The sequence below is a fragment of the Agelaius phoeniceus genome, chromosome 5 (genome assembly GCF_051311805.1).
Source record: "Agelaius phoeniceus isolate bAgePho1 chromosome 5, bAgePho1.hap1, whole genome shotgun sequence".
In the NCBI taxonomy this organism is placed as follows: Eukaryota; Metazoa; Chordata; class Aves; order Passeriformes; family Icteridae; genus Agelaius; species Agelaius phoeniceus.
In genome coordinates, this window is record NC_135269.1 from 14,147,917 (window position 1) to 14,161,371 (window position 13,455).

Below are 13,455 nucleotides of genomic sequence, written 5' to 3' on the forward strand. Positions count from 1 at the left end.
CTTGCCAAAAAGCGTATCTTTCAGTTGTGGTAATCCCGATTACTCACTCGTAGGGGTTCAGTTTTTCCCCTCTTCAACAATGCCAGTGATTCCCTGTCTCATCTTCTGTAAAACAATCTTCTTAACTTTTATTTAGATAGATAGGCTTTCCCTGTGGCTTTTGAGCAGGCTTTTAAAAACCCCAGCATATTTAGAAAGCCATAGGAAAAGAGAAGAATAAAAGTACTATTTTTTGGGTGTCAATATTTGGCTTAGTATTATTGCACTGGTAACAGCTAACTTTGTAGTTTTTGGAAGAGGGGTATATTGAAACAGCTAGAGCTTGTCACTGCAGCACGCAGCTATGGAATGGAAAAGGTCTGTTTTCTGTTTGGTTACTTTTCAAAGAAGAATCCCTGGTGACTGGTTCTGAGTAGTGCTACTGTCCTAAAAGCTTATCTGGATTAACCCTCTATTAGTTTTGGAACTGGACTGATTAAACGCGATTCTACCCTGTGTTATAGACAGACGTGTCGTTTGGTGGGTCATGCAGGTACCTGATATCCACCATTCAAAAGTTGTCCTGACTCCCAGACAAAGTTGTCACCTTCTAAAGGCCCCCTTGTTCCGGGAGCATTTTCCTGTGGAGCGCTCCTGCCGTGTCCAAGTCTGCACGTGTTGGTACGGTCTTTGGGAGCCAAATGACACGGTGCCAGGGTGGCTGCAAGAGCCAGCCCCGCTGCTTGATGAGGCTGGCATCACTGCACAAGGCCAGGAAATTATCTGGCTATCGATGGATTCATTAGTGCAAGTCCTCGCCTCTCATTTTAAGAAGAAGGGTTTTTGTTTTAGGCATGCTGGAGTGGCCAGGGAGAGGGGAAGAAGTTGTTCTGACCACAGTCTGCTCCTTATAGCAAACTAAAAAATTCAGCATTTTCCAGGACCAGCAATTTTGTGTCCATTTTACTCAGAAGTCCTCCCTTGGTTAATGAACTTTGTAGCTAGAAAGTTAGTCTTTCATTCACACTCATCTACAAGGCTGGGCTCTTTCTCATTAGGAATTTTACATGTTGACCACTTCAGTAAACACAGCTTTTAATCTGCTACACATGATAGACACTAATTGTGTTCACAACTGGAAACAGAAGCCATTAGCACAAAGTAGAGATTAGTAATACTATCAATTTGTTTTTTATTAAACTTCAGGTTTCATGGAAATGAAGAACCAGAGAGATTTCATCAGCAAAGATACATGGAGGTAAAAGAGCATTTTGGAAATTCAGCAATGTCTTAGAACCATGGGTTTGGTGCAAATCAAAGTATTAGGAGCAAAGCTCGTGTCTCCAAAAAAGTTGCATGCAAGAATCTTTCCTCCAGATTGACAGAGTGTGTAAGTCATTTTATCAAATCCAAATTTTAAATCTGGTTTAAATTCAGTTCTTATACAAAAGCTAGGACTTTCTGAGTCTGTCCCATTTCAGGAAAAAAAGCATCTACCTCTTCTAATTACGTGATTTTTCTAATTATGTGACTTAGGTTTCCTTTCTTAATGAGATAAAGATGGAATCTTGCATTTATGAAAGCCAAAAATGCTCTGTTGTATAACACAAGATTACAGGGATCTAGCAGGACCTGAGGCATCTAGAGGCAGAAGCAGGCAGAGGAGGAGAGGTCAAGGCTAAACATGAAGAAGGAAGTGTTAAAGACAAAGAAATGGAGGAAGACTGCTCCAGTGGCAAACCAGAAAAGTTGTACAGTTGAGGAAAAAAGGAGAACGCAAGATAAATCAGAGGTAGTAAACCTGCCACTTGAGCATATAAAAAGGGAATTTTAAAATGTGTCACACGACAGTAAGCTTTTAGCAAAAGTCATGAATGAAATCAGAACTTGTTCTGAGACCCTTTTGATTTAGTTTAACCTTCTAGTGTGTACCCTCACCTCTTTATTATAGGGAGCTTGATCTGTGAAAGCACTCTTTCATGTGTGAAACCACTTATTCCCTGGAATATTTGCCACCTCTGTAGCAAACAGCAAGGTTGAATTAAGGCAATACTGGAGCCCAATCACTGCAGCTTCTTAACTCCTCACACAAGCTCTTGCCCAAGAGTCAAGTTGGTCTGTTGCCTGCTAAAAGCTGATGCCCACTGCTGCACCTCCTCAAGGCATCTGGGCACCAAATATCAAGAAATCCTGCCTTTATCTGCTCTTGGCAACTGGGTCTTGCCAGTAACTGGCTTAGTTAAGGAATAAAATCTGAGCAATTAATCAATGGGGGCATCACTCAACACCAGGATACCAGCCACTGAAGGAAAGGCATGCCATCTGCAGTCTGTGTAAGCAGAACTGCCTCGGTATGGCTTAGTCCTTCAAGCACGAGACTGAGTCACAACTCCGTGAGCGATCCGGCTGCAGATATTGGGTTTCAGGATAAATATTGTTCAGTGTGGAGGCTCGGCTAAGAGTTTACTAACAGGCAGGCAAGGAGCCCTCCAGCACATGTAGCAGATCAGGCACAGTTGTGTTTCTGGGCTGCAGTCATGTGTCTCCTTCCTTTAACCCCTACTCAAGAGTACAAATCTCCGTTTGGACTATGACTTTAGGATATCCTCAGAGACCGAGGGAGCGTGGGGCTGCCCTCTGAAACACCTCAGAAATCCCAACCCTGAGAGACCTCATGTTGCTCCGTGTCAACCAACTGTGGCTGTGCTGCTCCAAAGTGCTCCCTGAAGACAAGAGGAACTAGTGCTGCATGAAGTAATGCTGCTGCTTAAAAAGCAAAGAGCTTGAGAAAGCTCTTGGTGGTTACCAAAAGGGAATATGAAGGGGCACAATATCTTTTGGAAATGCTGGTTAGGAGATATAACCCAATAACCTTTAAAAAATTCATTTTGTTTCAGGAATTTTATTTACTTCTTAAATTCAAGGCATAAATAAGAGGTTTTGTAACCAAATATCCCAGCTGATTCCCCCAGCTCTGTTCAAATCAGGTTCCAAATATTTTACATCTGAAAAAAATAATTTCCTGGTAATTTCATGTAGGTTCGTAAAGATCACTTCATTAGAGAGCTAACTTCATACTCAATACTTGCTGAGTTCAAGCACATAATCATGTGTAATTTACTTTAAAAGGACCGAGGTATTTTCTTTACATATTTAATAGCATGTCATGGGAAATAAGATAAGGCTGTAAGAACACTTGGATGTTAGAATAGTTCCTGCTCTTGTCACTGCCTCTCTCATCTCTTTCAAGAAAAAAAATCCAGAAGCCAAGTTTACCTCAAGAGGAAGACAGTTGTCTGAGTCAGAGTAAATTTACAGGTAAGAAATCAAGAAGCTGAAGCCTTTAAGCTCAACAGTGTCTTCAGTGTTACTTCATCCAGGAAGGTTCAATACATGATTCATTTTGTAGCTTTGGGTCAGGCCAGGTGACTTTCTTTACAAGTCACCTGAAATCATTGCTGTCTCCAGACAATCCTGTTTCAGGAGCCAGTGGTGGCTTTCTAGGAGGAAAACAGGGGGATTAAGTTGTGTGTAATTCCTCCCTTACTGCAGCTCAGAGATCCAGATCCCATCATGGGCACAAATCACTTATTACCTCTTTTGACTTAATAGCAGCCTATGACAGCTCCAAAAACAGGCAGCCTGCAGCAGGGGTGCAGCCAGCACCGTTCAGAGTGATTGAAAAAGTTTGTGCCTGCACATCCTTGTGCAAGGAACTCGGCATAAATGATCCTATGAGAGCATTAGAAGCTGTTAGACCTGTACAATGAAAAATTACTCTGTTCAGCTTCTAGCTTGGGTGTAAAAAGTAATTCAGAGTGCCAAAACAGTGTTTTTACTTATCCAAACCAGATTTTTTTAAACTTGGTCACTCAGACTGGATCTGGGAGCCCTGGATGAACTTTTCCTCTCCCTGATTCAAACCAGCAATTTCTTCTTAAACAAAACCCAGACTGTCTGGGCATTCACAAGGGTTACTTTGTGGTAGTTAAAGATTTGGGGAAATGGGTCTCTCTTCCTCCTGGCTGGATGCCATACCAAGTTCTTCAGCATCCAGTGCTGTGGGGCTGGTGGGCAGTGCACTTTCCCATGGGCAGGGTGCTCCTCCTGCTCCAGCCTGTGCTTGTTTCTTCTTGCCTCTCTCTAGCTATCACCTACCCCACAATCACGTTATTTTCCTGAGCTGTCTGATATGAGTTTAATCCCCAGAGGCTGAGAGGAGGACTGAATCTGGTTTCCCACCGCCCATGTGGATTGCCTTACCAGCGGGCTATTCAGGGAAAGGCAACTGCTACCTCCAAGTGTTTTAATAATTCTTTGATTCCTCAGCTTGTACTGCCAGTGCCCAAAATGAAATGCTTTGCCATTTGTTTTGCCTGAAACTATTCCACAAAACTGCTTCCAATTTATGAATGGATTTGGCTACCTCAGAACCTCATTTTTAGCTAAGTTGCAACTTGCCAACAGCCCTCACCCAGTGCTATTCTTGAACACTTTGCCCAATCTTATGTTTCAGAAGCAGCGCCTGTGTACAGTGCGGTTGCTACAACCTTCTCTCCAAGCCCTGTCCTCCCTCAGTCAAAACAGGAAGGCAGGAGAGGAGCTGTGGCCAAGGCCCCTTGACCTTCCAGGGAAACAGCAAGTATTTATGTGGAGACACTGGACTGATGATCTTAGCTGTGTTGACAGGGATGAGTTATAAAGTGAAGCAGGCGTAAGTGCAGTTTTAACGAGGCATAGGATTTCCAGGATTTAGGAGTGTTTTTAGCACCTTTCCCCTCTAAGACTGCTCGTCCCCACACTTCATCTGCTTCCAGATGGGTACCAGTACCACTCAATGGGCTGTGCTGGAAGCTGAGAATCAGTGCTGGGAGGCAGTGGGAGCCTGCCATGGACTGGTCTGGTTCTGCTGTAGCACAGGGCAATGCCAGGGGCTCAGCCAGGGGCCTGTCCTGTCTACCACCCTCCCCTGTGGGACTGCCCTCTCCCTCCTCCCACCCATCTATTTAATACCCTGGAGAATTGGGTCAACGGCTTGGGGGCCCTCAGGGAGGGGGAGCTGGACACGGGGCATCGGCTGGAGCCTTGGCAGAGCCACTCCTGCACTCACAGGGCTTTGCCAGAAGGATCCACAGAGCCAAACAGAGGTAGAATTGGCCTCAAATTTTAAAGCTGTCTGGAGTGCACTGGTAGTCCTGATTCACAGTTCCCACTGTGGTTCCCACCCAAACTCATGAGGAGAAGGAATATTTGGGGAAGGGAAGAAAGAGCAGTGGAAGGAGTCAGTGACTGAGATTTCCATTTTTTCACTTGTGTCCATCCTTTGGTAGGATAAACAGTCTAATTTTTTTATGTAGGTAAGAATCTAATACAAATAATACATTTCCTTCCTTGCATGAAGGAGAATGCAAAACCAACTTCAACACACTGAAATCTGCCTGCAAAAGAAAATTAAGCTTAATAGTTATGCAATTATTGCATTCCTTTATTTTCAAATAAGCACAGGAAACATGGATTAAACCTGTAAATTTTTTTATGCGCTTCTCTTGATAAATAACCCAAGTTTATGACTAATTCTATTCTGTGATCCAGTGAAGACTCCTTCCTGTTAGCAGATGAACTGATAGCCAATGGATTCATTGTACTTTCTTGCTGTGGTAGGAGAGTAAAATGAAAAGAAACCCCCAATGTTACACTTTTCAGCCTCAAAGAATTAGCTGAATTGTCATCCCAACCTCTACCCAGTCAGAAGAAAGGCTCTCTTACATCCAGGGGGAAAGAGCATTCAATTAAAATTAGTCTGATTATCAAACAGACCTTTTCCACAGTGGTTCACCTCTGCTCCTGTGGAGTGATGTGCTACTTTGAGTCAGTAAACTTGTATAGGGGGGCTTTCTGTCAATAGATGTATTTTTTTGTTGAGTATTTCACAACCAGAGAAGCACGATTTATCTCCCAAAGTTGTCTTTGGGAGAACAATTAAGTTATTTAAGATGAGCAAGGCAAGCTGCTGACACATTTCAGTTTTGAAGGCACTGCTGATCAGTTTATGCAGACAAAGCCTGAAATGTGAAAGCTGCCTCCTGCCTTTGTTTTCTTCTAACCGACTGCTGGAGAAGCAGATTTCCCTGTTCCATGGCTAACTAGATCTGCCTGATTGGCTTAACCAGCAAGCACATTCCTGCACTTCAGGAAGAACACTCCGGGCTCATTACGAGCTACTGGGCTACAGCCTGACACTAAGAAAACAGATTTGTTTTGGACAAGCTGCTCTGACATGGAGGTGCCAGGGTGAATAACCTTTGGGGGGAAAAAAAAATCAAAACAAACCAGCTTAAATCAAAAACCTGCCTCCAAGAGCAAGATGAATAATCTGACAAATGAATGGCTCTGTATTTTATATCAAAGCACAAAATAGCTAGAAGTTGCAGGGATCTGACTCATGAGCAGAAATAGAGTGCTGGGGCTGGCTTGAGCTGTCGCTGCCACCAGCTGCCTGCCCCCACCGCTGGAGAACGGGTGGCTCAGATGCTGCTTCTTAAGCAATTCAGCCACAAAAGGCTACAGCTAAGCATTTTAAGGGAAACGTGTCAGCGCTAGTTTATAGCCTCACTCCTCAAGATAAACCTTGAAACGGTCCTGGGTTGCCACAAAGCCTTTCAGCTGTTGAGGCAGGAGGAGCGGGACAGACACCTCGCCAGGGATCCCGTTGGGAGTTGCAACAGGCACAGCTCAGCACTCGGCAAAGCAGCTTGTCCCAGCCAAGCAGCACTCTGCTGCCACAGCAAGGAGTTGACAGAAGCCCCCACTCCCCACCCCCTTATCAGCAAAGCAGCCTTTTTGAAACGGGCAAATTTTAAGCCGTGACCTATTTAAACATCCTGCCCCATCACCGACGGGCAGCACAGTTCTGCAACAAATCCCAGAGCACGCTGCTGCCGCTGCGTTTCCCCAGCTGCTCTCTGTGACAAGTTCTTCGACTCAAATAGCAGTCCTAATCCTAGCGTAAAGCCCCAGCCCAGCTCCGCCAGATAAACACACATTGTTTCACCTGGTCTTCTGTGAAAATGAGACTGTGGGAAGTGCCTTATCACTGCTCTTTTCTCTACCTCTCCTCAGTTCCTCCTCCCACCCGTAACTTTCTAACGTGTTTATCGTGCAGAAGGAGAAAGCTCAGAAAATCAAACTCCTACAAACGCAGGGGGAAGGAGAAAGGGTGGTTGGATATATGCACCCATCCCCACTGAGGGTACAGTTACACAGCGGCTTCGATCGCCCTAAATTGGAGTTGCCGTAGCAATGCCTGCCCTGCCTGCATTATCCTGTCCTCCCTACCTTCTGTTAGCAGAAAACAAGGGACATATATGCAAAAAGCCACTACCTGGGGCTGATTCTGCTGAAAACCAGCCCTCCCTAAAAATGATTCATTTTGGCTCATTGAACTCCATGCAAAGGGTCGCTGTACACCTCAAACCACGGGAGGGCAAACAAAGGAAGGAACCGTCAGGATTTTGCAGGACGGGGGGAGAAGAAGCAGATCTGTTGCTCTGTTGATTTTGGGACAGCTGAATTCCTGCAGAATGAATTCTTAGCAGGGTAACAGCAGTGCTGAGAAGCTGCCTCTGGCAAAGGGAATCCCATCCAGCTCCCCACTCAGCTCTGTCAGGTTACTTGCCACTCTGGACTCCCTGCCTGATTCCACTGTGTTGGGCCACGGCTTGTCCAGGCTGCAGGCAGGAAGTGCAGCAAGGTAGGGGCTCTTGTGCTGGCAGCTGCATTTTTCTTAAAACTAGGGCAAAAATTGCAACTTGAGGGTTGGGGGCATGATGTACACGTCTGGAAAAAGATGCTTCAAGTTCACTCAGAGCTCTTTTGTCGCTGAATTATGCAACATTCTGCTTTGCTATATCAAAATTCCTGTTAGAGACCTTAATTTTGTTTCACTAACCATTATTCAAAGAATGCACTAGCTGAAAATATCTCCTGAAAGTTTAGAGATGTGGGGGACGATGCCCGGGCTCTGAAGTCATGAATTCCTATTGATTCTCCCCATGTAAACCAGCATCGTTAACCAGTGAGAACTGCAGTTCTGGGGAAGTCTTACACCCTTTCTGCATCACTCATGCATTGCCTGCAGTAGTGTTTGTTGAAAATTAGACACCGTTATTGGTGCACCGTGGTACATTTAGTGCTTGGTAAATGGCTTTAGTCTAGAGTTTTCTTGACAAAGGTACCTTTAAATACCTTGTGATATGTGGAGTCATACACACACATTGCATCGCAGCTATTACACAAGAAGGGTTCCGGCCACGATGCCTCTTTTCCAACTCTTCAAACAAACAAAAAAGAGAACTGATGAAAGATCAGGCAGTTTAGGAGAGCTTTAAAAGGCAGTGGCTACTGAATTGCCTTTGCGCTCCCAGGTCCGCAGAGGGAAGAAGCATCAGGTGTGCTTCCCCATCCTCCACGGGTGCAGCCGATCGGCACGGTCAGGCGGGATGCCTGCCCGGCGCAAAACCGAAGGATGCAGAATATTTGAGAGTGGTTTGGCCGCTGGCAGTCAGCTGTGGGAACCGCAGGAATCAGGATGCAGGATTTTGGGTCTTTGTTTCAGGAACATTACTTGGAAAGTATCGGGGGCAGCCGCAAGGCGGTCCGAAATCCCTCATTTTATCTACGCTCGTCGCAGGGGGCTAGGCAGGGGAGATGACGGCACCGTCCCTCCTGACTCCGGGGGGCCGAGGGCTCCCGGCTGCCTGGCCGGGGGTCCCATCCCTTCCCGAGCCGGGCATTGCACGGCACCGTCCCGACTCCAGGTCCCCCGCGCCCCTGCCCGTCCGCCCAGCGGCGCGGGGCGGCGGGCGACAGTGGCAGCCGCCGCACACCGCAAGCTGGGCGGGATTTTTTTCTTATTTCTTCCCACCTTTCCTCATCTGCGGGCCGCGCACTGCCCGCACTGCTCATAGTAGAGCTGGGTCTAACTTCGCACGGGGAAAGGAGCAAAGAGAGAAGCAGCCGGGACGGGAGGAGAGGAGGAGGGTAGCCGCGGCTCGGGGGGCTGCAGCGAGGGCAGCCGGCACTTGCCCCCGCCCGCGGCGCGGGGCGTCCCGGCGCCCCCGGACTTACTTTCTGCGGGTCGGCGTAGGTGCCCAGCCCCAAGAGAGGGATGCTGTTGCCGTCGCTCAGCGGAATGCGGTGGCTCTCGGCGGTGAGGTTCATCGTGCCGGCAGGTAGGGCCGCCCCGGACCTAGGGCTGATTCCGCAGGGGGCGGGAGCCGCCGCTTCGCAGCCAACACAGCGGTCCCTGGCACCGGCACCCACCGACGGCTGGACGGAGCGGACCGGCGGTGGCTCTGGGGGGACCGAGGGACGAACTGCCCTCTCCCGCCGCCGGGGAGCGCCTTTTTGGGGGGCTGAGCCACGTGTGCCCGCGGCTGCCCTGCACCGCGCCCCGCCGCGCACCGCCCCGGCCCCGCCCCGGCCCCGCGGCCACCGGCTCCCCGCGCACCGCCCCGCGCCGTGACGGCCCCGCCGCGACCCCCGCGGGGGCTCCGGCTGGGGCTGCGCGCACGGGAAAGGCTGCTCCGAGCTGGCCTCAGGGCGGGCCCGTGGGCCAGCAGCACCTTGAGCGGCTCGGGGCGTTGCTGCCCTGTGGCCAGGGAGCCCTCGCGGACTGCCCTACCCGGAGCTGCCGGCAGCAGGGCACCGGCTTCCCGTCATTTGGGGTGGTAGGTCTTGGAAGCTTCCCCACAGAGGTGTAGAACAGTTTCCACCTCTCCACTCCAGTGGTTGAAACCCACTACTGTAGAGGCAAGGAGGGAAGGAAGGAAATCCCAGACTGGTGAGCAGTTTCTCTGCCTTAGTGTGAGTCCTGAATTACTGTGAATGGACTCAAGTTCCTCACGGTCTTGTATGTATTTCCTAACGCTGATAGCCCAGAAGGAGACAATATCCTTTTTTAATTCATCACGCAGCTCTTGTCTTTTCTAGTCCTCAGAAAACACTTGGGGCCATGCTTTTACACCATTCTGAGCCACCTGCTTTGTGACAGCTAAGTTCTCCCCATTTGATCTGGAAGTGCATGGTCTTTTATGCCTTCCTAGATCAACCTGTAATTAAGCCCTCAGGGAACATTATTCCTGAGCCATAACAATGGTCTTTGCCTGGTAGTTTATTTTATCTCCTCTAATACCCTACTTGGCTTTCTGTGCATGGTTATAGTTCATTAGGTTATGCAATTTCAAGAGGGGTTAATGGATCCATCATGATAAGATATCTCTGCAGTTCTTGAAATCAACAGGTGTGCACTAGTTTGCATTTGGGAAAGGGTGAGTTGCTGCTAGGGCTGGGAAACTACCTGGACAATACCCTACCATGGGACCCTTTCAGTGTTACTGGTTAGATACCTGCAAGGGTCTCCTGAGAAGATGGGAAAAGTGCCACTTCCACATTTAGGAATGTTCCAAGAAGTTCAGGACTAAGTGCAAGCCAACTAGATCACAACCCAAAAATTTCTAGTTAGGATGTCCTGCAGGACAAAGGTGGTGTCTGTAAAACACTCCTTGAGAAGTGGACAAAGTGTGACTGAGGTTTTCTGGGAGCCTGTGCTTTACATGGACAGCACAGTGCAAAGAGCTCCCTCTAAGGTGGCTGGGTTCCATCTCAAGGGGGGGAGCTGAGGCAGACTGCAGCCTGGCTGTAGTTGTTGTGGGCAGGCTCATCCTGCTAGACCCTGTCTGTGTGTTGCTGGGAGCTGTGGGTACCTGCAGGAGGAAGGAAAACCAGAGACCACCTCCATGCTCCCCTGTTGTTCTCATGTAACTGATTACCACTTTCTTGCTACAGGAGCAGCTCCAATCTCCTCTCTCTGTGCCAGGCACACTCTGTAGGAGGACAAGTCGATGCCAGCTGCATGTCTAAGCTATAGCCATCATTCTGTTGTATTTCCAACAGAGGAGCAAACACATGGAGAGATGGAAATGGGGTGAGTAGAGAAGAGTCTGATATGGCAGGGGACATTCAGAGACCTACTTATTTCCAGTCCCATACTAGCATTCCATGAAGAGGCTCTGCTGCCCAGCGGCTGATTCCTATCCCTTAACTTCTATGCTCCAAGTCCACTCCACAACATGCTTTTCCATAATTCCTCTTAATCCAACATATTTTGGGGAGTTTTAAGGCACAGTTTTGGTTCATTGGCTTTGGGCTCAGAGCACATCCAGTTTACTCCTGTGCTCTGGCAAGAGAGCAACGTGTGCCCAGAGCTGCGTGTGATCCCGAGCTAAGCAAAGGCTGTGCCTGTCCTAGGGAGAAGAGCAAGTGCAAGGAGCCTCTCTGGCAGGAGTACACGAGCCTGATATGTGATAGCCTTCAACAGCAACTGTGAAAGAAGGATTGATGGATTTGCCATAATTCACAGAATGGGGGAGCTTGGGCAGGAGGAGGACTTGTGCTTCTAGGAGCAGGCAGGCAAAGTGGTCCATCAGTGGTGAGGCAAGCCAGCCACACCAGGCACTCCTGCCCTGCCACAGGCACTAGCCCCCAGCACTCATCAGTGTAACAGGCAAAAGTCACCTCACTTCCAGCTTCACTGCTAGACTGGTCCTTACAAGACTAGCCAATGTGCTTGCCCCAGAAATTGGAGAGACGCAGACGGTTTTACAAGTCCTTCCCTCCACTCCTACACCATAACTGACAGCAAATAGTGTGGACACCTCTTACACATGAGACTTTTAAAGTCCCATAGCTACTCTGGCTCCCTACCCTATTCCAGTGCCTTTGCAGATATTATATGAAACCGCAGAAAACAGATAAGAAAATGCATATTTCCCTCCTTACATCCAAGTTACTAACTCAAAAACCACTTATTTCATAGAAGCCAGAAACACTAGCAGGTTTTCAGTTGATAATGAATATCCTTTAAAGAACAAAGGAAGCCAAATAATGGAGCCTGGAGCCTGTCACATGTAATTCTTGTTAGTAAAAATTTCTGTTAGCTGCTCAGGGAAGCACAGTTCTCAATTTCAGAGCACAAATGACTTAACCAGACTTTTTACGAGGACACGGTATCTAGCAACTCTGACTGCAAAACAATGTAAGTTTCTAGAAGCAAAGCATTGGCTGCTGGTTGTTGTCGATCAGTAACAATTCAGGAGCTTTTATAAAATGCAGATGTGATCTCAGTTCTTTCTCTAGGAAACAAAAACAATGAAGTTTCAGCCTGGCCTGACAACAAGTAATGAGTGCTGCCATCCTATCAACACAAGTTTGCCTTCCCTAGTGAAGCTCTTAAATCACACAAAAACACCTTCAGAAAGCAACTAAGGTAGGTTTGTGATTCACGTCTTGGTGGTGCAGGATTTTAGAATTGCATTAGTCATCTCAGACCTAAGTAAAGAGCAGGGATTTCAAAAGCAACATCTTATATGTGTTCTGTTCCCCACCCCCTGAATCTCCACACAAATAAGGTAGATTAAAAAAATAAAAAGGAAAATTAGATCTATGTTTTTTGCAGGAAAAGTAGGTCAGACATTTAAGGATTCTTGCTGTTAAAAACTTGCTGAAATCTCAGGTAAAGAAAGTACTTAACGGCCTCCTTACCTGGGCAAAACTGGTAAGGGATCTTTTAAAGAAGTAAAGAGGTCACCTTTTTACTCATTTTATCTCAAATTGCTAAGTATCCTGGGAACAGGAGAAAATGTGTGAAGCCTTTAAATATAGAATCCCCAGTTCTTGGAAGGAAGGAGAAAAAGTCATTGATTGAGAAGGACTGGCCTTGTCATCATTCAGATTTCATGTTTCCTTGGACATTCATGGGTTGCCCCCCTCCCCCTTTTTTTTTTATTGTTTTCCACAAGAGAACATGTTAAAAATAGAATTCTCCTGAATCGTCTTGATCTAGGTGTGTTACACATTGTAGATTAGGTGAGTGAGATTCTAGAGGTGGGTGACCTGTACTGCCTAAAAATGAACTTTTTTTAAAAAGGAAAATTGAAAGTACCTTTATTACACTTGTATTTGTTCGATAAAAAGTGCGTATTGCTACAGTTTCTATTTTCTCTATGAGTCGTGCTCCACTCTGTGTAATTATCTGCTAGAATGCATACTCTGCATGTGTTTTTAGTTAAAATTTCTTAAAACACGGTCTTAAAGTCTGCATATTTTCAGCCTTTAATAACTCACATAAAATAGCATGCGTCCATCTTGCATGTGGAATATCTACTGATGTATTTTGAACTATTTAGCTTAGAGATTTTGATGGCATGTGTCAAGACTAATATTTATTTTCTATTTTGCCATTACCTGAAATAAACTAACACATATAAAGGAAAACTTCTATTTTAAACTCTAAGAAATAAGGTCTGTGTATGCTTAGTAGAGGGCCTATACATGAAGTGAGATTGCTTTTTTAGTTCTTGCTACTTCTGCCACAAGTGATATAAGCTGACCTGGAGAACACTTCTCTGGTTTAAAAGA

At 46.8% G+C, this 13,455-nt stretch overlaps 1 protein-coding gene and 1 long non-coding RNA gene across 2 annotated transcripts in view; one reads left to right on the forward strand and one right to left on the reverse strand.

Moving 5' to 3' along the window:
- AKR1D1 (aldo-keto reductase family 1 member D1) overlaps positions 1-9,444 on the reverse strand; it is a 34,697-nt gene extending 25,253 nt beyond the window's left edge. The window contains exon 1 of the mRNA XM_054631413.2: positions 9,106-9,444. Within this exon, the coding sequence (XP_054487388.2) occupies positions 9,106-9,198 (93 nt within the window). The 5' untranslated portion in view covers positions 9,199-9,444. The remainder of the gene's footprint in view (positions 1-9,105) is intronic.
- A 184-nt stretch (positions 9,445-9,628) lies between these two features.
- LOC143694097 (uncharacterized) overlaps positions 9,629-13,455 on the forward strand; it is a 111,046-nt gene continuing 107,219 nt past the window's right edge. Inside the window, exons 1-2 of the long non-coding RNA XR_013182306.1 lie at positions 9,629-10,963; positions 12,175-12,304. This is a non-coding gene — a long non-coding RNA (uncharacterized LOC143694097). The remainder of the gene's footprint in view (positions 10,964-12,174; positions 12,305-13,455) is intronic.